Consider the following 26,389-nt stretch of genomic DNA (forward strand, 5'->3'; position numbering starts at 1 on the left):
TTGATGAATGGACTCAAATAGCAAAGCCATTGCTAAGTAAGATTTTTGGCATAGCAGGCATTATATGAATGCCATGGCATATCTCACAGACATGGTAAGATTATATCTTTTAACTTTCGTTACGTTATAAAAGCATTCTCAGATCAGATCCATACAAGTCTTTATTAGGTGTTTGTTCTAATGCCTACCTACTCAGTTTGTTTATTTTAGCTAGGAAAAGCCAATTCTAATTTGGAGAAAGTTTGTCTGCTTGTCCCAGGAGCACTGTGCTTGTGCAATCTGCTGGGTAAAGGATTGTGGAGCTGGTTGGAGTGGAGGTGCTTTGGCTCATAATTGTGGGCAAATAATAATTAAAATGCAATATTTTGATTTAAGCATCTTGAATCTTTGGCAAATTTAATAGGTGGGATAAATGACCTAACATAGGATTGAATGGAATTCAGAGAAATTTGATTTGTCTCTGATGAGGAATTAAATTGGATTTTCTCTAGTTAGGAAAGCTCTGGCAGCATCATTAATTGTAAAAAGAAGGCTTTCTAAATGTATATATTTTCAATTCTAGATTAGGCCTTTTACTTCATCCTCTACTTTTCACAAAACATTCGTCCATGAAAAAGATACTTGAAACAAGGTATTAAAAAAAAGGTTGAAAGAAAAGTTAATACATTAGAGAAGAAGACAAAGCATTTGTTCATACAATACATTAAGTTTGTCTTGTCTTGTTTTAATATGATATGAGAAACTAGTAATTATTGAAAAGTCCTGATTAAACAAACTGTGTTTTAGTGAGTTGAGTAAACTTAGTCAGTGTGATGTTGACTTCCCAGAATATGGCTTTGGGCAAGTTATTTGAATCTCTGTCTCACAAAGTTGCTTTTTTTGTAGTGTCAACTACAGTGACGACAGCAAAATGTGGTCATAGGAATTGTGTGTTGTGTGGATTAAACATTGTCTTTTTCTTGTAATCAGGTTACTGCTGTAGGTAGTTTTTTTTTTGTCTCGATCTCCTATATCATGATTCCAACAGCAAACAGCTGCTAAATCTATGTACAAAGCTTGCAAGTGTTATATGATGACAAGAGCATTCCCCTTCTTGTCTTGAGCATCTGGGATTCAGAATTAACTGTATTTGGACATGAAGATTCCCTTAGCTTCTGTAGCTGATGAAAAGGTCTCTGGAGATGTAGCTGGCATGATTATAAGAATTTACCTTGGATAGAACCAAGCGAAACTGTGATGTACATGACAGAGAATGCTGAGAAATAGACAAATCTCACTTTCTGGAGTAGCTAGTTGCAAGATACTTCTGCAGAGCAAATCATATATTTTTTTTCTTAGAAGAAAATGAATTGCCAAGTAAAACTGAAGCATGTGGATTCTTGCTTTAGAACGTTGTCCTGTAAATAGACATCATTTAAAATTGTATTGTTATTAAGATTGTTTTATCTTTTATCATGTCACTTATTTGTTAAATTTACTTGCTGTGGGGCTACTCCAGGCTAATCAATACTGATATGACACATTCTGGTTGGAATTTTTGTCTATACCTTCATATAAAGAAACAAAGATACAATGGAAGAAAGTGGATTATGTATCAGCTATGGGTGAGAATGTTTCTTCCATTTAAATACCTCCTTTCCAGCTATTGATTCTATTCAAAAGTTGGAAGGGACCTTGGAGGTCTTCTAGTCCAATCCCCTGCTCAGGCAGGAAACTCTATACCATTTTAGTCAAATGGTTGTCCAATCTCTTCTTAAAAATCTCCAGTGTTGGAGCACCCACAATGTCTGGAGGCAAGTCTGATTAATTTTCTGATTATTTGTTCTGTATATGGGAGGATAAGTATGCTAGAATATTTATTTGATTGCAAGAATTAAAAAGGCAATACTCTTCTAAAATAACCATTCTTGTTTACTCATGGAGTTTTAATGCAATTTAAAACACAAAACAACTTTATTTGTTAAATATATTTATTTAACAGAAATTTAGCAAATATAACATCTAGGAAGCAAGCCTGAAGCTATTTTGATTGATAGCATAGCTGCTAACTGAATTGTTTCATATGATCAGTCATGAAGTATTATCATAGATTTAATAATAATAATAATAATAATAATAATAGTAGTAGTAAAGTTGGAAGGGACCTTGGAGGTCATCTAGTCCAACCCCCTGCTCGGGCAGGAAACCCTACACCATTTCGGACAAATGGCTGTCCAGTCTCTTCTTAAAAACTTCCAGTGTTGGAGCATTTACTGCTTCTGGAGGCAAGCTGTTCCACTGATTAATTGTTCTCACTGTCAGGAAGTTTCTCCTTAGTTCTAGGTTGCTTCTCTCCTTGATTAGTTTCCACCCGTTGCTTCTTGTCCTGCCTTCAGGTGCTTTGGAATTTGCTGACTGTGGAATTCTGGGAGTTGAAGTCCTCATGCCTTAAAATTGTCAAGTTTGGGAAACACTGGTCTAAATCATTTTAAGAAGTTGCTATTAATTTCCATAAAAATATAGGTGTAGGTGTGTAGACACATACTGTACATCCACATAGGCACACATGTACATAAAAGAGACTCGTGTATGACCACATAACTTTTACAGACATAATCTGTGCATTTTTGTGTTTTCATTCATGGAAAAAATAGCACCTTCAGATTCTACTTATGGGTGAAAGAGAAAGGCACTCTCTATTCTAAAAACTCAGGTTGGATGCAAAACTGAAATAATTTAGTTGCAGATTGCAGTAGTATTTACACCTAATTTAATTCTTCAATTTCAGAAAAAGGTGTGCTAGGGTGTCCCTTTATATGGGGAGTTCCATTTAATAAAAGGAAAATAAAGGTGCTTTCTTTAATGGAGTTTTGTTAGAATATGACAAAATAAAAATTGTTGATAATAACTTGTTTAAACTTCATCATTTGCCTTTATGCTGGAAGCCACATTCATTTGAAGTGAATATATAATTAATCTTTTTTGTTCCCTTGAATTTACCTCTTTTTGAACAGAAGCAAAGTCAGAGAAGGAATCAAGCTGTTCACCAGCAGCTCAGGAACTGATGACAAGACTTGGGTTTTTACTGGGAGAAGGGCTTCCAGCTTCTGCCCACATCTCTGCAGAAGAAAAACATGAAACTATGGTATGCGAATGAAAGATGCTACGTATTACTTGCTTTCAAAATATTTCACCAAAACATGTAAATATGTCAAAACAAATAACTACAGGAAGTCCTCGAACTTAACACAGTTCGTTTAGTGACCGCTCAAAGTTATAACGGCACTGAAAACAGTGACTTATGACCGTTTCCCACACTTACGACCATTGCAGCATCCCCAGGGTCATGGGATCAAAATTCAGACACTTGGCAGGTGACTCATATTTATGATGGTCGCAATCTCCTGGGGTCACGTGATCCCCTTTTGTGACCTTCTGACAAGCAAAGTCAATGGGGAAGCCAGTGTCACTTAACAGCAGTGTTATTAACAACTGTAGTGATTCCCTTAACAACTGTGGCAAGAAAAGTCGTAAAATGGGGCAAAACTCACTTAACAAATGTCTCCCTTAGCAACAGAAACTTTGGGCTCAGTTGTGTCCTACCTGTGATAAACAACTGATATATTTATTGGTATTTTTCTTTGCTTTTTCTACAGAAACACTATTTCAAGATACCCACATAGAATTATTATTGAGTAATTATTTTTAATTCAGATGATTCAAACTACTTGCCATAGAAAATATTTTTAAAAATCTTACCCCTCTTTTGTCTGAGTCACAATGAAGCAGGGTATGTAGGATACTTGACTTGCTGGATCTGTGAAAAGCTAAATGAAATTCTCTCCTGGCAGAAAAATTAACTCTACAATTTTTGTCTGACATTTGGAAATCAGTTCTGGGTCATGATGCAACTGAAGATGATGATTTTTTTTTCTTTACAGTGCAACATACATAGTTACTTTGCCTATGAACTCTGTGTATATTGAATTAAATGTTTTTTCAATTAGACAGATTTATTGTTTAGCACGATATAGGAAAATCTTCTACAAAATATTTAAAGGATGGGACCTCTGTCTAACTAAATAAAGTGGTTTATTAATCTGTTTCATTCTAAACCTATAATCAGTTATGACTAAATGATTTTAAATAAGATCTTCTATATCCTTCTGGTTTTTTTAAAAAAAAGCTAATGGAATATAACCTGCATTTTCCCTTCATCCTGAAAACCCAATAGTTGGGGTTTACATTGCTGGCTTTTAGCAAGATAATTTTCCACCAATATTTTAGAAAATCCTTTACAGTTCTGGCCTAGAGTGTCAAAGGTCCATAAGTTGATACAACTTCTTATGTGGTCATGGCCGTACTAACTCTCTTAAAAAGGATTCAACAGATCATTCTGAGAAACGTCCGAGGGAACTTTGTATGTCTGTGCAGTTTTTTTCCTCCCCCTGCTGAATATGAACTGTTCTCTTTGTGTATTGATTGTGCTATGTTTGTTAATTCCTTGTTTCATTCATTTTATAGTGCACAGTAGCTAGTCAAGGAGTCAGTCCCTGTTCTACACTAACGAGCAGCACTACGTCTCCTAGCACCGATAGTCCCTGCTCTACTCTGAATAGCTGTGCTGACAAAACAGCAGCCAACAAAAGTAGTCCCTGTGGGACCATTAGCAGCCCAAGCTCCACATTGGAAAGCAAGGACAGTGGAATTATAGGTAAGCAGTTTAATTCCTACTAATGCAGTGGCTTCTGGCTGTCTCTTTTGCAGCTTGCTTTTTTTGTGTGTCTGTAAAGGCTATCTGCCGCAAAGAAAACAGAGCTGAAGCTTGAAGCTTTCTTTTCTTAATTCCTGATAGTGCTTGGCTCCAATTTCTTTAAAAAAAATGTAAAGTGATCTTTCATTCAAAACTATGTCATTCTCCAGGATTCTTTTGACTATTTTTTTAGATCTTTAATTATGTTCTATTTACTTACAACCCTTATTGGGCTAGAAGGAGCTGGAAACCTGACTTCATTTATTACAAGGTTGTGATTTTCAGAGGTATAGTACGTTGGGTGGGAAAGATGGCAGTTTTGCTATAGAAAGAAAGATAATGTTGCTATGATGTGGTAGTTAATAACTTGATTTACGAATTTCAAAGTCCCTTCTTCAGATTTCAGTACCACTATGATCTTGTTAAAGTATCTTCAAAGTTGACTTTGTCCCTGAATCTCATTTGGAATTCAAGGACAATTCTGACCAATCCGGTGGTAGTTTTAAAGAAGTTTCCCTCACCCTCATTCCTTTAAGATGCTTATTACACTACTGGTAGCATCATATATTTGAAGCAAGTTGACCACTTAGCTAAAACTAGGTATGTTTTCATTCATTCGTTCATTCATTAATTTCATTTATATTCCACCTTTATTATTTTCACAAGTAATTCAGGGTGGTAAATATATCCAACCCAACCTCCTCCTCCTATTTTCCTCACAACAACAACCCTGTGAGGAGGGTTGGGCTGGGAATGACTGGCCCAATGTCACTCAGTTGGCATTCATGGCAAAGGCAGGATTTGAACTCATGGTCTCTTGCTTTCTAGCCTCGTGCTTTGACTGCTAGACCAGACTGGCTCTTATATTTTTGATATTGTATTCTTTCTTACTTTGGTCCTTAATAACAAAAGCAAGAAGGTCTTTATGGAAAGATTCTCATTCTATCATTAGAGATATATAATGAGGCCTACTAGATAGACCAGGCCAGGAAATCAACTCCAGAAGAAGGCTAAAACTATTTTTATTGAGATTGCCTGTAATAACAAAATCATGCAAGTCTGATTGCACTGTGCTACTTCCTCCTCCTCTTCCTCCTGCTGTTGCTGCTGCTGCTGCTAGCAGTTCCAATGAATTAGGGAAGTGTCTGCCTGAGCTCTTCACAAATGTTATTATTCTGGATTTGAAAAATGTTTGAACCACTTCTGTCTAGAATAGACCAGGGGTAGGCAACCTTGGCTCTTTTATGACTCGTGGACTTCAACTCCCAGAAGCTCAGGAATTCTGGGAGTTGAAGTCCACGAATCATAAAAGAGCCAAGGTTGCCTACCCCTGGTCTAGATAGTGATTTCTGCATATTTCTCTCAAGGTCATTTTCCTTACCGTCTATATATACAGGTAATCCTTGACTTACGATTACAATTGACCCCAAAATTTCTCTTGCTAAACAAGACAATCGTTAAGTGAGTTCTGCCCCATTTTACAACTTTTCTTGCCACAGCTCTTAAATGAGTCGCTGCAGTTGTTAGTAACATAGTTATTAAGTGAATCTGGCTTCCTCATTGACTCTGCAACTCAGAAGGTCGCAAAAAGGGATCACATAACCCTGGGACACTGCAGCTGCCATAAATATGAGTCTGTTGCCAAGCATCTGAATTTTGATCCCATGGCCACGGGGATGCTGCAACGGTGTAAGTGTGGAAAAGGTCATAAGTCCCTTTTTTCAGTGCCGTTGTAATTTTGAATGGTCACTAAATGAACTGTTGTAAGTCGAGGACTATCGTATTCACAAACCTGTTACTGTAGCAGAGTGCAGAGGATTTGCAGTATCTGCGTTGTGGGGATGATGAGTGAATGGTTCAGTAGTGTTACCTAGGTATAGTCGAGGCTTGTGTGCAAAATCTTGGATATATAGTGCTCATCATTGTCCAGTTGTTACTAACCTAAAGGGACCAATGATGTAGCTCTATAAGCAGAAGTCTAAAACAGGTCTCCAACCTCTGGGCCAGCGGACTGTGAGTTGTTTGCAACTGTGCCATGGAAATGGGTGAACGAGTGAGCGTGCATGCTCATCCCCACTTGCGTGAGTGGCAGTCACATGTGCACGTAGCTTGTGTAAATGGAGCTATGCACATGTGGGCGCTTGCCAGTCCATTGTGCAGAACCATCCCCCCCCTCCCTCCCTGCTGGTCCACAAAGCCTGAAAGGTTGGGGAACTCTGGTTTAAAATATGGAAATAATTGTGCATATATTGTGCCTATTGCTAGTGCTCTATTGCTCAGCAAAAAAGCTCATCCCCACCAGGATGTCTATGTTAATTAGAAGTTACTATGCCAGGTTTAATTGCTTGGAAAATTGTTTTTCTTTTATACTGGGAAAGCAACACTAGTATGTATGAAACTAGAAAAAAAATTCTGAAGTAAATGTGCAAACTGGACACTTAAGAGTTGCTTTCTGTGAAATGGGCAGCGATATAAATTTGACAAATAAACGCAAATAAGTTTTCTTACAGTTTTTGTGAAGCTATATATTTGCCTGGGAAGTGGCAGCGCACAAAGCATTTAGCTGTTTGACTTTGAAGTTGCTGTGGCAAGGTCAAGCCTGGAGTTCAGAATGGTAGTGAAGACAAACAATGGACACTGGTAAAATGCTGCTTGTCTCCCAAGAAATAAGACAATGTTGCTTATTTTTAAGATGTGAAAGCAGAGAAATTTTTATACTAAATGAATAGTTTGCATGCTTAGTTCAAAATTGGGAATGTAAAATGAATACAAAGTAAGCTATGAAGATCGGAGCTAAAATGAAAGTTTTGGAAAATCTAGAAGAAAGCCAAGGTAAAATAACTGGGACAATAAGGATACTGAAAGAGTATCTGTCTCAACGTGCATAAGTTCATATCATTTATTCTTAGTGCTGTTACAAAAATATATAACGTGCATCTTTCTGTCATACCTACTTCCCGGCAAATATTGAAAGATGGTAGTGATTTTTAAAAGAGAAAATTTAAAATGGAATGAAAACAATGGACTAGTTTCTTCTGTTTGCATTTATCTATTTAGTTTATTTCTCGTTTTTTCATTCATACGACCGTCAAGTCACTTCACAGCATTCAAAGAGTACAAAACTAATAATAAAATGTTCCACGAGTTCTTTATAGATCTACTTAGTCTGCATCTATTTGATAAGGGAAGCAGATTTCATTTTCCAAACCTACCAGGACTTTTTTTTTTTAGTTTTATGTGTGCAAATATATTATTAGCATTAATGTTCATTCAGTACACAGTTTAATAAGTATGCCTTTTGTAAGTTTTTTTTGTGAAGGGAGGGCAAGCTTTGCTCAACCATGAAAATAGTTGTTCTTCTATGCCACTTAAGTCGGCTTCCAGTCTGTTTCCATTCCGGCTAAGTTATTCTGGGCCAGTAGCTCCTTTGAGTGGAAGGCCACCTTCCCCTCCTCCTCCCACATTTTTTATTGGCTTGGATAGCTTTCCTTCTCTTTGGGGTGTTTTATTGCCTTAGCTGAAATTTGTCTGTGCCTCCTCTGACATAAAAAAAAAAAAAGTAAAGGCAGAATTTCGTCTTTTCCAGGGAGCTAAAGAAGAGAAAGATCTGGGCCAATGGCCAAAAAGAGCGGAGGGGGGGACATTTGGCAAGATGCCTTCTTTTCAGGATTACAGACTTGAGTGGAAAACCTCTTCCGTAAATTAGAGAATCAGGAGGGAGTTTTGTTTCATAATATATCAAAAGACCATTTTTTAAAAATCAAAACATTTAATAATTCTGTCATATGGAAGCATACCATAAGGCTTTCTTCATATTTTTACATATTTCATAGTGCTTGAGTTTGTTAGTCATCGCCATAAAACGATAGTAGTTTTCATGGCATATTTTCTTGAATGTTAAGAGGCGTGCAGTATATATAGTCAAAACTAAGAACATTTACAGGGACTATCCTATATTTTCCCAAGGATTGTAATTTAAAATGACATGAAAGAACTTGTAGACTTGCCAGATGGGTCACATAATTATCATTTTTCCTTATGTCAATTCAGATTTTCCCATGATTCTGTGGGTGTAACCAAAACTGTACTACTCTTACCCAGGAGTGTATTTTTATGGATTTTTGCTTGTCGTCTTTTTAGGGACAGTAACAAGTTCGTCTGAAAATGATGATCGGAGCGGATCAAGTTTAGAATGGACTAAAGAAGGAAATCTCAGGACTAGTGTACACCAAGGAATTATTGACCGAAGGACAGATAATTGCTCGCCAGTTGCAGAAGAGGAGACAACAGGATCCTCAGAAAGTTTGTCAAAAGCGGAAGCATCTTCTGGAGATGGCCCCATTACTTACATTCAAAACTGTGGCTCATTAGGAATGCCTCGACCCAATTCTGTTGCAGGTAAGGAAGAACTGAAGGAGTAAATGTTGACTGCCTTCCAGATTTTGTTCTACTTAAGTGAAAATATTTTCCTTTAATGCTGCTCTTGTATTAGCATAAGCCAGTTCTCATAAACTTAGATCTGTTCTTCAACTAATGGGCGGATAGATGCAGAGCGCAACAATAGGAACTTTCAAATGTACAACATAAATCATAAATCTGTTTTAGGACTACTCTGACGTCCATAATGGTTTTTGCAAAAACACCCCTGTGCAATTTTATAGGAGTCTAGTCAGGGAACAGAGGTTCACATCCGCTTGATTTGAGAAGAGGAATTTGTCATATATGAAAGTACCGTATTTTCCGGCGTATAAGACGACTGGGCGTATAAGACGACCCCCGACTTTTGAGAAGATTTTCATGGTTTAGAAAGTCGTCTTATACGCCAGAAAATACGGTACTTTGAAATATGATCAAGTCCATTCCTGCTGAATTCCCTTCTGTTTGTTTCTATAAGTTTTAAATCAGGGTGATGGTGGTAGTTCCTGCCTGTCTTTATTTTTACATGAAATGAATTTCTTTGTGAAGGCTAGATAACTTAAATTCCTCACCCCTATATTTATGGCTCATATAGTTCATTCTTGGTTAAAAATATAGCAGTCGTAGGATGGATGGGCAGGATTGTTGCCTTAGTGAGAAGAGCTTGTCCACACTGCCAGAAGTATATTAAGCATTGGTCACTCAATAATATGCCTTGCTTTTCTGATGAGGTTGCTATGAAATGTCAGTCCATTGAATTGATCTTGCTCCAGTAAGCCTAAAGCAGAGGATGGCCCAGCTGCGTATAATACAGCATCTGTGGAATGTTTTTATTGCAGATAATTTGAGGGCAGCAGGAATAGAATTATCATCTTCTTTTTGCAAGAAATAAAGACGGAATATATATACAGATTTTAGCATTTTGGGCTGAATTGGAGGCATGAGGTACCCTACTTAATGAATGTATGAAAAATGACGCTCAAATTACATGATTGCTTGAGTGCCTATTTATATGCCTGGCATGACTTTCAAGTCTTCTAGCCAAACTGATGATTTTAGTCTTTCGGTAGTTAATTCCCAATATATTCTTCCTGCAGAATTGCATAAAGACCTTCTGAGTCCCACATAATATTACCACCCTGTCTATAATGAAGTGGAAACAAATTTATCTCCCAGTTTAAGAATATGAAAGTGGAAATTTGGTAGGTAATCTTATCGACATTTAGATAAAAGTTAGAGCAATGGGATTACAATTCATCCCTGCTTAGATACCCGCCTTGTTGATATTAAATAAGGTTGGTGCTCATATTCAGATAGTTCTCTTTTATTGACCATTCATATAGTGACCATTTGAAGTTATAGCAGTGTGGAAAAATTAATTTGCAGTCAATTTTCAATCTTTGCAGCATCCCTGAGCCACATGATCTCCATTACATTATGCATTGTCCTGTGCCTGGTTGGACACAACAGTTTATTCTCTTGAAATTTCTTCCTCTGTAACATCTCCACTATGGGGTGAGGGAAGGAAACATTTTGTAGGCAATCTCTCCTTTGTCTTACCTTTCTTCTCCCCTTACTCGCAGAGCAGAGAGATTGGAGAGGAAGGAATTGTAAGAGAGTACTATAAGCTAAATGGTATAAGCCAAATCAGTTGCCCAATGCCCAGACAAAGAAGACAGATAGAATATAGATGATCCTTGGTGCTAGGTTCTGCCTTGCCAGCAGTGAACAATCCTGAATAGGATTTGCACCTCACACGGTGTCTGCTGCGAGTCACTGTATAATTGGGGTATAGCATCCTTGCCTCAGTGTGACTGCAGGGTCCCACATCAAACTGTAGATCATATCATGACCGGCTGTAAGTTGAGGGTATATGCCCATGGTGGCGAGCCTATGGCATGGGTGCCACAGGTGGCACGTAGAGCCCTCTCTGTGGGCACGCGCATTGTCGTCCCAGTCCTAGGCCTTTAGCTGGGTTTTATAAAACCTTTTCGCTTTAGGCCTCTGCCGCCGTGTGCAACAAAAAAAGAAGGTTCAATCAATCAATCAATTTCAACTTCTCATGGGAAAAAAAAGATCTCGCAAAGTTGGAATTGAACTGAATTTTTTAATCCCACCCATTCTACCATTACCACCATAGCCACGCCCACCCAATGGGCCACGCCCACCCAATGGGCCACATCCACCCGGCACCCGATGATGTGTAAGTGGGTTTTGGGTTGCAATTTGGGCACTTAGTCTCTAAAAGGTTCACCATCACTGGTATATGCCACTCAAGTTTCTGATTTTTTTTGTAGATAAACAATGCTGCACTTCAGTGGTTAGTGACCTAGACATTATTATCTGAATATAGACCTTTTTATGTATTTATTCATATTTTATGTGTTTTTAATTTAGGTGAAATATTAGTATATATTGTAAGTCAATGTTTGTTATGCCATATGCATAACATAAATAAATAACTACAAGCTGTTTGTGTAGGGGGAAGAAAAAAAACTGAGCAGAGAGATTGGAGAGGTAGGGTTTACAAGAGAGGAAGCTGTTTACTGTTCTACACATCAAAAGCAGTGTGATTGCACTGGTAGCCCAGGGCCGGGAGCCGCAGGCCTGCTACACCAGCAGCTTACAGTATTCTCTTGCATCTTGTCATAGGAGTGTAAGATTAATTCAGGCTCTGCACATAAAAGAAAGAACTGTATCCTGAATTTGCTCTTAGGATAGTTGCTGCATTATTGCCTTCTCCAGTTTTGGGAATGCTTAATGTGGCAAGAGGCCGCTGAGGAATACATTTTAAAGAGAGGGAAGTGGTCACTTTCAAGTTGAGGAATAGCCTTTAAAAACTGATCTTTTTAAAGCAGCTCAGTCAGTCTGTGTAGGCAAAGTAGGACAGCTGTCAAAACTCATTTCTGTTTTGCTTGGGCAAACCTGCAGTGGGCTTGTCTAGGCAAGCTGGGGAGCAAAAACCTGAAGCAACCTTTGAGAGAAGACTAAACCCATTGATAGAAACATTTGTCAAAGCCATGCGCCAATCACAGCAATTTTATTTAGTTAGTTAATGTTTAGTGTTTTTCAAGGGGAGATCACACACATTCATTTATCATTTTAGAGACCATCACAATGTCACAAAGTGTAAGAACTTTCTGTAAAGTTATCAATGCTTTCCTCTTTGGGGTTGCTTTCATGCTTTTTGTTAGCCAAATGAGGCAGTCAGATGTGACCTTGCATCGTCTGTAATTCTGTAGAGAGATTTGGATCCCCAGTGGACCTCCGTCCTCTCCCCCAGTGTACGGCAGAGGCCCATTTCCATGGATCTCTGCTTTCCAATTTTCTTTCCAGCTTGAAGTGGCTCCGCAAGTTCAAACAGTGCCCTGGAGTTCTTTTCCCTCTTAATGCAATTGGCCCACTTAGACAAGGAGGTGCCTTTTCCATTGTAAATGTCACTGCTTGAACAATCCAGGCATGGATAAGAGCTGCTGGATCTTAGCCTGCCCTTGAATGGCGATTCTAAAGAAGGGAAGACAGAAGCTGCATCTGAGTTCAAGGACTCCCTCTGGCTTGTTGTAGTGTTGCTTCTTTGAGATGAACTGCTTGTGTTCTTTGTGGGAATTACAAAGCTCATAATTCATCTGGGTGTCTCTCAGTGTCGATCCCTTCCCCTTAAACAGCATTTTGCTGTCTGCTAAATTGCATTTAGCTAATGTTAAAACGTGGTTTTCTTGCTCTACAATTAGAAGTAATAGGACAGCTCTTCTTTTCATCAAATTTACTTCTGTTTTCAAGCCCTTATTTTCTGATATGCATAAAAAAACCTAATTATTGTCATTTTATACAACCGTTATTACAGCTAACTTTGACTTCATTTGCTTTTCTGATGTGTTTTATCCACTTTCTTATTTTTGTGTTTGATTTTTCTAGTTTTTGTTCTTTCTTCTAGAGCAATATTTAGTAAATCTTAAATGATGCTTAAAGATGCTTAAATCTTTGGAAATAGCTCCAGAATTTCTAGTTTTGTTTTTTTTTTTAATAGGAAGAATAATTTTAAAAAATCTTTCAGTTTAAGGACAGCTTTTGTATACAAATCATTTGTATACAAATCTTAATTCCCAGACTTGTATTGGATGTGTTGTAAGAGTTGAAGGCTTTCAATTTCTACATGCAAACAAACTTGGAATCTCTTTAAATTAATGAACTTTTGTCTTTACTACAATGTATATCAGAACTCTTTAAAAATTAATTCTGCTGTTCAGTTTATCTGAGAAATGGAGCTGTGCCAGGATATATATTGTTGTTACTTCAGTTGAAAATAATTGAGAAATGTGACATAGTAGTCAGGTAGATGTTGCCTAAATGGAAAAGAGCTAAATGGGAATAGTCCCTTACAGCAAGATACTGGAAATTATCCAAATCTCTAAACTAAATTATATCATAAAGTGAGTTCAGCTCTTTTGGAAAACATCATACAAATATCAAGATGCTAATTGTTACTAGCCAGTCTCTGCTCTTGGGTGACCCACTGAGTAAATGAGAAATGTTTCAATGATTATGGATAGCCCACCCATTACAGTTGGATAGCTTTGGGGTTTCTCCCCTAATTTATATATAAATGTTAACCAAGGTTTTTCTTGGATTTCTACTGCATAACTTAGAGTTCTAAAACGGCAAGATTCTTGAAGGTTACACCTTTGTAGGTTGTGCTGTTGTATAGCAGTCTTCCTCCCCTGCCTCTCCACCTTCCCAAAAAAGCAAAAACATGGACTTGGGTAAAGGTCTCTGGTTTGGACCTGAACTCTCTATTTTGATATGATTTCTCTTATTAATCCTTTGAGGTAGCTATTAATTCTGAAATTCACCAGTTTGTTTCCCAATCTCTTGAAAAGATTTTATGATTAATTATCTTTGGAAAAGTGAGGCTGGGAATACAATCAATAATTGTTTATTGTCAAATGCTGCATAAAGTCTTTCTTGCCTCCGTTGGATATCCATTGACTCAAAATTCATCTCAGCTATCTTGCATTATAGAAAAGCAGGAAGTTTAATACATGATTTGAATGTCAAACATCCTATTAAAATTGAGTCAGATACTGCCCAATTGTCAATCAGTCTTAAATCCGTTCCAATGTTACATTATATTAAAAAATACATATCACAAATCATATATTTAATTGAAAGAAAGGAGCCTTGACCCAAGCAATTTAGGCAGATATAGGATATTTGAAAAATGGTGGTTTTTTTACAAATAAGGAAGTTATACATAGTAAAAGTGGCTTTCATACACAGATTTATTCCCTACTACAAAATATTTCTGGTTACATTATGTCTTCAAATGAAGAACATGGAAATGTCTTGAGTATCTGGTATTTCATAATACGACAATCACATGAAGCATTTATTTATTTATTTATGAGACTTATATACCGCTTTAAGTGCAAGCACTCTCTAAGCGGTGTACACCAGTAAGCAATGTATATATATATTTACATTGCCCCCAACAATCTGGGTCCTCATTTTACCTACCCCGGAAGGATGGAAGGCTGAGTCAACCTTGAGCCGGTGAGATTTGAACCGCTGACCTGCTGAACACAGTCAGCTAAAGTGGCCTGCAGTACTGCACTCTAACTGCTGCGCCACCTCGGCTCATAATAAATTAAAGCATAATAAATTCTTAAAATTTAGGATCATAGGACATTATGATTGACAAATTTATAGAGAATAGTGATTTAACTCTTAATTAACTTCATACTCGGGAAAGTTCAAGGCTTTATTTTCAGAGTGACAAAACTGCCAAAAGCAGTCGTGTGGTTCTGACAAGGAAACATTTCAAAGATCATTGCTGCTGTTGTTGTTATTGTTGTTTCTTGTTTATATCAGTTTTTCCAAAGAATACTAGAGAACATATTAATTTCACATTTTCTCTTCCTCAAAGAAAGAAATGTTCTTCGTCTTAGCTTGGCAACTAGACATAAACTTCCTTTATATGAATAATAGCTGAATATTTTCCTGAGAGTGAATGTAGCTTCAAACCATGGCTTTATAATCCTGACCCTTTTTTCCCTCCTCTTCCTCCATTTCTTATCTAGAATTAAGAAGAAAGAACTGGCAGGGTCAAGAAGTGTTTTTTTTTTTAATTTTATTTTAACCCTTATACTTTTCCTACTTAAAAATATCCAAATATAGAGTGATACTTAATACATCGTGCAAATCAGCTTTTTCCAACGGCAACGCTATAAGAATATGTGGTAGCATGCAAGGTCCTTACTATCTGGGGATGGTTTTGTAATCCCTGCGTGAAGATAAAAAGAAAAACACTACATACAGTGTGGCTTCCTTCTTTTGGAGCTACATAAGAATATACTTGTATTTTTGATCCTTTCGTTCAGGCTTGTTCAGTTCTTACCTTTCTGATTAGCTATTCCCGTTACAGCAACAAGTTCCACAAAGCTTGAAGATCTGAGCTATTTGGATGGACAGAGGAATACTCCTTTGCGGACCTCAATTCGCTTACCCTGGCACAGCACTGCTGGAGGGAGAGTTCAGCAAGAAATAAAAGGTAAGACCTATGCCAAAGCCATAATTCATTATCCTTTTTTAGAAGGCAGTACTACCAATAGAAACTGCAGAGGGTGCAATTGAAGTCTGTTTCCTTCTTTATGACATTTCTTAGAACTGATTTATCCAGCCTCAAATTACCAAACAGCAGGGACAAAAATGTCATCTTTCATCTGTATGGTGGACATGGTGGACTGCAGCACTAAACACCCCAATTTTAATTGGGACTTACTTGATAAATTCATGCTTGTGAGAGTACAAAATAAAAAATATAGACACATACATATTAAATGTACAGAAATGTCAAATTTATTGGCATTGTTAAAAAAACAGGGCTGCAGTCTTCAGTTGTTGAAGAAACAACTCAAATTAGGGACTATGATGATACCTGGGTTTATGATTTCCTGCCATGTTTTTCCCCTTTGTGCTGTCTATTTTCAAATTAGGTATTCTCGGATCTTGTGACTTGTTCTGCTGCTTCTTCTCTTTCTAATTTATATGATAAATGCTGGATCCCCATCCTTTCCCTAATCCTCCTTCATTTCTGTTAAGTCTTAAAGCACACATTTATTCAGGAGAATTAGGCTTACTGAACATGACTGTTGAAACTAAGAGCATTTTGGATGAAAAATCTAGTGAGCTCATTAGAGAGCCTAGCTTCCTGATTTGTTTAGTATTCCTGCTGGAAGGAGGAGTCGTGGGAGTAATGGGACAATCTGGACAAATACGTTTTTTTTTCTTTAAAAAAAATTGTCTAACTCTATCTGGGTTAGATTATTGAATTTCAAAGTAGATTAGATGTTTCTGTAGGATTTAAGTTCTTTTTTTTAAAAAAAACAACAACCCTGTTTTTTCATTGCTTTATCTTCTAATAAAGTCTTTCCTTCTTTTAGCACGTTTTGTCCCATATAAGCCTCAAGATATTTTGCTAAAGCCATTACTGTTTGAAGTGCCAAGCATAACAACAGACTCTGTGTTTGTTGGAAGAGATTGGCTGTTTCAGACAATAGAAGAAAAGTTGAAGAATCCCAAGCAGACAGAGACGAGGGGAGCTGTTGTAATTGGAAATGTGGGATTTGGGAAGACGGCTATTATTTCCAAGCTTGTGGCACTGAGCTGCCATGGAGGTCGCATGCGGCAAATTGCTTCCACCAGCTCTGCTTCTCCCACAAGTAGGTTTGAAATTTCTTTTTTTCTATTTAAGGGGGAAAAAATATTTAATTCTGTATATATATATTTTTTGTGTAAACGTGTCTTATATGGATTGCCATTCCTAAAGGGTAGTAAACTTTCCATTAACCAATTATAAAATTGTTCTTCTTCCCCTACCATCACCACCCTGTTAATATGGAAAGACGAGCCCCTGTCTAAATCCTCAATTTATTACCATTGATTTAGTCACTGTTCAAAGTTAACTTTTTAAAAAAGGGACTTAACAACTGGTCTTCATACTTAAAATTATTGCAGCATCCCCACGGTCACATGATCAAAATTCAGGCACTTGGCTACCAGCCTGTCTTTATGATAGTTGCAGCATCCCAGAGTCATGAGATCGCCTTCCAGCTGGCTTCAGAAAATTAAAATAAAAGGGGAAGCCAGATTTGCTTAACAACCACACAATTCACTTAACAACTATGGAAAAAAAAAGGGAAAAGTTGGTAAAATTGGGCACAACTCACTTAAAAACCATCATGTGTAGCAATGAATCTTCTAGTCCCAATTATGGTCCTAAGTTAAGACCACCTGTATTCACATTGTATGTCATCTTCAAGACCTGCCTGAGATTCAGTTGTTGCTGCTTGATGCTTCCTAGCAGAGAAGGACGTGAAGCTCTCCTCCCCCCCCCGCCCCCGGCTGCCTGGAGCTGCCTTCTGATTTCAGAATCAAACCGGGTGGCAAAATTTCCCCACCCCAATTCTGAGGTGGGGAACACATGAAAACTACAAATATAAGCCCTAAAATATTTAATACTATTAAAACTCTCTCACAAGATCAGAGAAACACAGAAAATCTTAATTTTGCTCATGTGCAGCCTGCTGAATCCTTACCCTTTCCCTTCCAAAGATGGAAGGGAGCCTCTTTTACTGTCCTTCGCTGCAACAGGCTTTACATGCAACACTCCAAATTACCACAGCAATTTGGTAATCATTGGAGCAATGTTGTCATTGTGTACGTGATGCAAATTACGTCATTGACTTGTTTATGTCATTTGCATAATTACAAGTTATATCGATTGATGCAAATGATGTAATTTGCTTCCTGACATCATGCAATCCAACTGACATTTGTGGATAGTGAACATCCCCTCCCCAGGGTTAGTTTGATAAAAGGAGATGTCATTTTAATTGTGGCTTGCGTTAAAAGCTTTTTATCCTAGAAGTTGATTTCATGAGCCTTCTTGCTTGTGGTGCCAGAATAACAAAACGAATCCTGCTTTGAATATTTCCCTATCTCCTTCACTTTTTCAAAAAAAATGTTTTATTGATTTTCTAATTTTACATTTAAGTATTTAAAAAGCAATGTGGCGGCTGGGTTAATCGAAAATTCAATGACATACAAGCATCTTTAGTGCAAGTCTCAAACTACCACATTAAATATTTCCTCTCTTTTCCTCTTAGTATTTACTGTCTCATGTTTAAACTAATACAATTCTTATTATATCAATTAAATAAAAATAACATTTTTACATTTATCAATAATTTTTATCTCAGTTCATAACAAAATCTAGTATTCAAAGTACACATCTTGTCTATTTAAGTATATTCTATTTTAATCCTCACTAATGAGTCAAAACCCCAATTTTCTTCAGCCTTATTCTAGCTTTCGTTTTTTGCCAACTCGCCTTCCATACCCGTGCTTTTAAGTCATCAAATAGTTCTCCCTCTGTTATTATATATGTTGTTTGAGATTTAAAAAAAAAGGCCATCCAATCTCCATTTTTTTGGAAGGGCTAACAAATCGTCTCTCTATTTTTCCATCTTGATGTAGTTATCCTGGAATGTTTATCTTCGGTCTGTTCTTCTTTTTGATCCTCAGGTTTATTTTGGTTTATATAGAACGTCTTTTCCATTTTCAATGTTGTCAGTCCCTTTTCTGGGTTTTCCATTAACTGTGTGTGTTGATCAGTTGAATCTTCTCTCATAATATTTAATTGTTCTTCTATTATATTTTGTGTAGTTAGTTCTTTAGTGATAATCAAAATTTGGGTTCGTATAACTAGGCTGACATCTTGTTCTTTTCTGCAGCTTCTTATTTCATATGTGGCTGTAAGAATAGTTTCATAAATTGCTTTCAACATAAAAAGAATCTGTTCATGATCTTCTTCCATGTTCTCTTAGTGATGTGTTAAATTAAAAGCTTTACAATCAGAGAATGAAAATAATTTTGTCACTGAGTATAAAACACAGCTGGGATTCTCACAGCTGATATCTGCCAAGGTTGCAAAAGACTTATCTATGGTCAGGGCTTCAAGCCAAGTCTCTTTTAGGCAATAACAAGTTGTAATATCAGGTTTAGCCACAAGATGTTGCCCACACTGTTTAAGATTTTTGTTTTTTTTTAAGTCCAAAATTTTTATAATCCTTTCTCAATTTTACTTCTTTTTTTGTAAGTAAAAAACCCAAATCTTCAATAAGAATAAGAAATCTTTTAGTCCTCAAATCTTAGAAAGATAAAAATCCGGTTAGAATCAAGTTATTTTTTCAGCGTTTTAAACTCCCCTGGATATTCAGTCGCTTCCACCCTCCTGTGATCAAGTGGGGATCCCCTCCTTGCTTGTCGCCCCTACAGGGCGACTTGCAACCCTTTCCAAGGTTCTCCAGTGATGTGAACTCGGACATGGAAGACGGAGCTTGCCTTCCAAGAATCCGCGGCGTCCGCGGAAGCAAACCGGAAGACCCTATCTCCTTCACTTTTGATAGTTGGAATCCATCAAAGACTTTTCTGTTTCAGCAGATTAATGAATGTTTTTTTCTTAATCTGCTAACTTCAGATGTTTATGAATTTTTGCCACATATGTGTTTTCTGGCTTAGTTTTCATTTATAATTGTATCTGATTTGTACAGGTAGTTCTTGACTTACAGCAGTTCATTTAGTGACTGTTCGAAGTTAACAACGGCACTGAAAAAAGTGACGTATGACCGTTTTCACACTTACAGCCATTGCAGCATCCCCAGGGTCACGTGACCAAAATTCAGACACTTGGCAACTGCAGTGTCCGGGGTCATGTGATCCCCTTCTCTAACTTTCTGACAAGCAAAGTCAACGGGGAAGCCAGATTCACCTAACAACCCTGTTACTAATTAACAGCTGTAGTGATTCACTTAACAACTGTGGCAAGAACGATCGTAAAATGGAGCAAAACTCACTTAACAAATTTCTCACTTAGCAACAGAAATTCTAGGCTGAAGTTGTGATCGTAAGTCGAGGACTACCTGGTACTGTAAACGGTCTTTTTTGGACTAAATGTGAAAGTTGTTTGGCTGCAAAGTTCCTCTCCTTATGAACTATGCAATCCACTTGCTTAATGGGAGATTACTCCTTTTTGCCTGGATGGGAGATGAAGGTGTGGTTCTGTTCACTGGAGTATGCTTTTTTTCATAAAGATCCTGGAAAAAGTTCTGAAAGATGTAGGTTAAGAAGCTAAAGTGGCTTGAAAAAGGAAAGTCTGAAGAAAATTAAGAGGAATCCTAAAAGGAAGGGGGGGCAGAGCAAGTGAAAGACCCATTGTGCTGATGATGCCGCCTGCCATTTTCTTGGATTGTGTTTTGGCAAGGAAACTGAAGAGCAATTTCTCCCGCAGGCTTCAGTGAAAAGTGTGTGGATCACGTCCAGATCCTAGTCAGTGTATGTCAGCCACTTTTATCCACACGGATAGGATTCTAGGTGCCATCTTATATGTGCCGGATGGATTTGACAGCTGGTGACAGGGAGCTATTTATCCTGTTTCCAGAAATGATGCAAAAACTGGTGTGTGAAGAGAGGACACAGAGCTTCAGCCAGAGGCTGTTTAGCTACAGATAAAATTGTGGAAGGGCCAGAAGATCAACACTTTAAAAGATGCCGAGGGAGCTCTGTGGGGCTAAAGGAGAAAATAAACTGTCTAAATTAAAGGAAAAAAAAGTGGAAAGTTTGTAAATCATATACTGAAAAGAAGAAACAATCTTATGTTCCTTATCTCACTGCCAAATCCACAGATTCAATACTTACTTGTTTTGTTTCACAAGATGAATTTATACAAAATTTAAATTGATTCAGTTGATATTAATGATCAGAGCCATTCTTTCCCCTCCTATTCTGTTCATAGCATAGCTAATCACCACATTTAACAGGGTCCCTGAAACTGGGATGGATTTAAGGAGAGGGTAGAATGGATGTGAAGGAAAGATAGAGAAGGAAAAGTCCTATTTCATCATTTATTTGTTAGAACCCGTCTCCATCCCGTCTCCATACAGTACTTGTAGAATGAGTGCTTTTTGTCTTGAGCTCTTGGCTGGTTTCTAACTACTCTTGAGGTCCATTATGTGTCATAATATCTCTCTCTCTCTCTCTCTCTCTCTCTCTCTCTCTCTCTCTCTCTCTCTCCCTCTCCCTCTCCCTCTCTCTCTCTCTCCCTCCCCCCCCTCTCTCTCTCTCTCTCACACACACACACACACACACACGTATGGTACCTATTATCATTTGTTGATTTGTAGCCTTTTTGGAATAAGATTGTGTGACAAAATGTGATTGTTTTAAAAATTCTGACATGAAGATACAAACAAAAATCAGTGTAGCATGACACAATTTTGTGGAAGCACGGGGGGGGGGAAGTGTGTGTGTGTGTGTGTGTGTGTGTTTGCCCTTTCTGTAATCCACTTCTTTGTTTCAGTTAACTTCTGGTGCCAAGGTTTTGTTACCAGAAGACTCCAAAGGGAAGCATAGCCAGAAGCTATATAGTGGAGTCATAACTGGTAACACCTGAGAAAAGAACACAAAATTCAAGCAATGTTTAGGTTTCTCTTGTAGTCTAAACATCTCCAGCATTACAGATACATAATTTGCACCAAAATTGAATGCCATCGGTTATAACTCTGGTCTCTGCTTCTTCCCCTGCAGCCAGTGATCCTTGTCAGGAGATTCCTCTCAGCCAGCTCCCCCCATCTCTGCTTCCTTCAGCTGGAACCAGTCCAGCCAAAACTTCAGCCCGTCCTCCTGCTCAGGAACATCAGAACCAAATGGATGAATCAGTTAGACGCCTTGCATCAAAGGTAGCACATTTAATACTAAATGGGTTTTTTTTCCCCCCAGGTTTATGACAATACGAAAGCCGTGGTTTGTGAACATGGTTTTTTTTCTATCTGACTTTGGCAGGGCTAATCTGTAATTCCAAAAGGAACTATCCCCCCCCCCCAGTTTATTCGATATAATTTCCTTCCTCGTCTATTGGGAAGAAAAGGGGGGAAATAAAACACTGGGTTTAGCAGCTTACAGTGTGTTCGTCACTGATTTATCTAACAGTTATGTAAACTGGAATTAGCAGATTGCACCAGGGATAATTCTAATGCATTTACTTTGGTTGGAAGGATTGTGAAAATAGGAAAGCCTTGCAAAGGATTGAAAATGAAAGAGGATTTGCTTTGGTGTTGAAGTATTTACTTAAAGCAATATTATGTAACTATTATCCTAATGCTGTCAACCTCAGTGCCATGCTATGTTTAGAATTCGATAGAAAGCACACACATTAATGTAATTTAACATAGTTTTAATATAATTAAAGCGACAGTTTTATACACCCTTACTTGGGTTTACACTCTGTGGAATTCAGCTGTATTTCTGAATAATGGAGTACAATTGCTGAAATTAAATTGAATGTCCCTACTATGAGTTCACTAATTGAATGTACCTAAACTGTGGAGGCTCCAAAAGGAGGTTCATGACAATGATTTAATTCTTTGATACCACACTTTCAAAGAAACATAGAGTTGATTGTCAGCAACCAATAGCCTTCTGCTAAAAAGCAAACAAATGAACAAAAAGATAGACTGTACACTGGATTGGGTTGCCACTCTATTGAATACATGAACTAAAACTTCCTGGTTTTATTTACGTATTGGTAGGAAGTCCCCAGTGGGGTTAATGAGGAGCCATGTTTATTTCCTATTGCTTTAACTATTTATTCTGGCTTTGGGTACAGAGTAAATTCTTTCAGCGTGCAGCACAGGATCTCTGATGCTGACCAAGATTATAGGAGGGAAGGTAGAAGCTTTTAAACATTTTCTCCTGCTGAATAATTGATCCTAATTAGCGGTGGGGAGCTTTGTTTGCAATTTGCATTGCCAAAAAAGTTCTTTGGCTTCCTTAAATAAAGTGAAAGGATGAGAAATTAGCTGCATCTAATCCCAGTTCTGTTTTGATAATATAATAGGGGACAAAATGTATATGTATTCTTAAATAAGACAATATTCTGTAGAATGGATGAAATTGATGAGTTTCTCTTGAAAACTAAGTACAGACCATCAAATGAATTACATCTCATGACTTTCAAAGGACTTTTAAGACTTTCTGTAAAATACCAAGCATAAATTAAGAACTCCATCCTAACTGTTTCTTGAATATTCTTTAAACATTTTACATCAATATGTGCAATATTATGTAATACAGAAGATTTTTTGTTTTGGAAAAGAAAAATAATGTTTTATAGAGATATTTATAGGTGAATTTATACAGTTAAGAAAAAGAATGCCATATTGTGATTCTGCTGTTGCAAAAAATAAAAATAAACTACTCAACTGTTGCATAGTGAATTATATTAGATGTACAATGCTGGGGGCCAGATATATTTAGCTAATGATGTACTCTGTTTCCCTGAAAATAAGACCTACCCCAAAAATAAGCCCTAGTTTGATTTTTACACATGTGCCCAATATAAGCCCTGCCCCCAAAATAGGCCCTACTCACTCCATTGCATCTGGTTGCACAAGGTGGGCGAGGTGCACAGATAAAAATCAAGCTAGGGTGGGGAGGGGGGGAACTGCCCACACACCCCGTACCCACTTACCTTAGGACACTTGCAGCCAGGCCTCCCATGCCCTGACATCTGCCTCGCCTCACCAGCCCACGTCTTATGTGGCCACTCCACCAGAGCTTGTGCGCATCGCCCCCGGCCTAGGGAAGACCTCTGGCGGTGAAACAGAAGCCGAGGTTGCCGCATGCATCAATCCAGAGCTTGTTTCTCGGCTGCAGAGTCCTTTCTGGAAGGCAAAATGGAAGCTGGGGCAATGTGCGCGAGCAGTGGCAAGCAGCTGCAGAAGAAGTGGGCCGGCGAGGTGAGGAAGGTGTCAGGGCGTGGGAAGACCTGGCTGCGGAGGTCCTAAGGTAAACGGATAAGACACCCCCCACATATAAGACCTGGTGCCTCTTTTGGAGGCAAAAATAATGCAAGACCAGGTCTTATTTTTGGGAAAACATGCGTGCGTGCTGAAGAAAAAGATTTGTTAGTTTTAAAGATAGTATGTTAAACTAGAGCAGTGGTTCCCAATCTTTTCTATACCCCACAGCACTAGAATGCTTCTGATATATTCTCGCACCCTTACAAAAGTTCGAAATAACGGCAACGAATTATGCATATACACTATAATTTTGAAGACCCAAGTTTTTGCACCCCCTGGAATATCATCTCGCATCCCCAGGGGGTGCAAGCACCCCTGGTTGGGAACCCCTGAACTAGAGCATTGAGATCCACATATACAGTTTGAATATTCTTCTGAGTTTTATGTCTCAAATGGTTTAAGGAAAAATTGGAGTGCATTTCAGCATGGGATTCTCCTTTTCATGATTTTGTGTGGTTATCAATCAGAAATTCTAAACAGTCTTTTTTTTTTTTAAAGGTCGTTGCCTATCACTACTGCCAAGCTGACAACACTTACACATGCCTTGTTCCAGAATTTGTGCATAGTATCGCAGCTCTACTTTGCCGGTCACCTCAGTTAACAGCATATAGAGAACTCTTGATAAAGGAACCACATCTACAAAGTATGCTTAGCCTTAGGTCCTGTGTTCAAGATCCTGTGGCAGCATTCAGAAGAGGCGTGTTGGAACCACTAGTGAATCTTAGGAGAGGTAAGGCGGGAAACAAACATGTAGGCAATATGGAAAAGTATATAAAGTATCTCATAGCAGTGGACTGGGGAACAGTGGAGAATTTTCCTTTCTTTGAAAGAGGGCAACAAATACTACACAGAATGAAACAGAATGGAGATGATGTAAAAAAAGGTAAGTGTTTCCCTGTCCAGTTGTGTCTGACTCTAGGGCGTGGTGCTCACCTGTGTCTTGGCCAAGGGGCCACGTGATCAGCATAGCTATATGCCAAAGGCACACAAACCACTGTTCCCACCAAAGTGGTACCTTTTAATCTACTCGCATTTGCTTGCTTTTGCATTGCTGGGTGAGCAGGAACTAGATCCCATTGCATAGTGTTCAGGTCTCAAACTTGGACAAGCTCAGCACTTTTAACTACTGTTATTATTAATTAAACTTGTATGCTGTTGGACTCTGGGCAGCTCACAGCAATCAAAGATGTTACAATAAATAATAAATTATTAAAAGATAGCAAGCGTGATGAAGTGAGGGACCTCACTTTTCCTTACTTGTTCATTCCCTCTCGTCCCCTCCCCTCCCCTCCCCTTCCCTTCCCTTCCCTGGGCTTCACAGCTCTTCTAAACAGCAGTCATCTGGCTCTCAGGAACCCCGTTCCAGAAAGCAAGTGCTGGAAGAGGGAAGACATATACTTCCAGGGTTCTAGAGATGGCATTATCATGTATATGTCATATAGGGCTTTATAAGTAAAAATTAGCACCTTGACTTGTACCCGGAAGCAAATTGGTAACCAATGCAGCTCATGAAGCAGAGGTGCTATATGGGCACACCTTGGAAAGCTGCTCAGTAACTAAGGTGACTAAGGCATGAATGACCATCTGAAGCCCCCCCCCCCGATCTAGGAAAGAAGGCAATTAATGTGTCAGATGGCCGTTGTGCAAAGGCCGTCTTGCCACAGATGATACCTTCTATTCAAGCAGGAGCTGTGAATGCAGGGAGCTCCCCAGGTTGTGTATATATTTTTTAGATATGAGAGAGACACTTGATATATTCATCTTAAATTAATAATGAACATTAGCATCAAAAGTTTTATATATTTATGGGTATGCTTCCAAACTGTCTGATCTATACAATAATGGGAAACACGAATTATTCATGAGAGGCGCCGTGCATCCATTTGCAAAATGGAACCTCAGCAGTGGGTACTGTGCAGATGTTTGTTCCACAGTCTAGAAATGCTTTGTAACCATTATACTTCTAGCAATGTCGCCACAGTCTAGATAAAACGAGCTGCAATTGCTATCCATTCATTTAAGTATATCTGCTAGATAGAAATTGAAGCTAAATACCAGCCACTTTTTGATGAAATATCTTCTGAGTGGATAAAACACTTAGCATTTTTTTTCTCATGCTTGATAATGTTCTCGATCGTTCCTGAGATTCTAAAATGGCTATATAATATAGTATTTATTTTATTTTATTTTTTGGTCTATAATCCATTGTGTAAATTTAAAATGGGATGTTTGGGTTCCTTCAAGAAGGTATGAAGTACTCAGTGCTGTGTTGCTTTTTTATTCTCATTGGCCATTTTAGTGAATTGTAGAATTTGTGTCAGTATTG

General features: G+C 38.1%; 1 protein-coding gene across 11 annotated transcripts in view; it reads left to right on the forward strand.

Annotated features, from left to right (window-relative positions):
* Nucleotides 1–26,389, forward strand: part of TANC1 (tetratricopeptide repeat, ankyrin repeat and coiled-coil containing 1) — a 185,063-nt gene that overhangs the window by 117,441 nt on the left and 41,233 nt on the right. For all 11 annotated transcript variants that reach the window (XM_039328411.1, XM_039328414.1, XM_039328409.1 and 8 more), the window contains 7 exons: nucleotides 2,994–3,124; nucleotides 4,504–4,693; nucleotides 8,873–9,130; nucleotides 15,570–15,695; nucleotides 16,588–16,866; nucleotides 21,791–21,942; nucleotides 24,562–24,793. In XM_039328411.1, the coding sequence (XP_039184345.1) occupies nucleotides 2,994–3,124; nucleotides 4,504–4,693; nucleotides 8,873–9,130; nucleotides 15,570–15,695; nucleotides 16,588–16,866; nucleotides 21,791–21,942; nucleotides 24,562–24,793 (1,368 nt within the window). The remainder of the gene's footprint in view (nucleotides 1–2,993; nucleotides 3,125–4,503; nucleotides 4,694–8,872; nucleotides 9,131–15,569; nucleotides 15,696–16,587; nucleotides 16,867–21,790; nucleotides 21,943–24,561; nucleotides 24,794–26,389) is intronic.

The sequence above is a fragment of the Crotalus tigris genome, unplaced genomic scaffold, assembly GCF_016545835.1.
Source record: "Crotalus tigris isolate CLP2741 ecotype Arizona unplaced genomic scaffold, ASM1654583v1 scf7180000024376.1991246, whole genome shotgun sequence".
Taxonomy (NCBI): domain Eukaryota; kingdom Metazoa; phylum Chordata; class Lepidosauria; order Squamata; family Viperidae; genus Crotalus; species Crotalus tigris.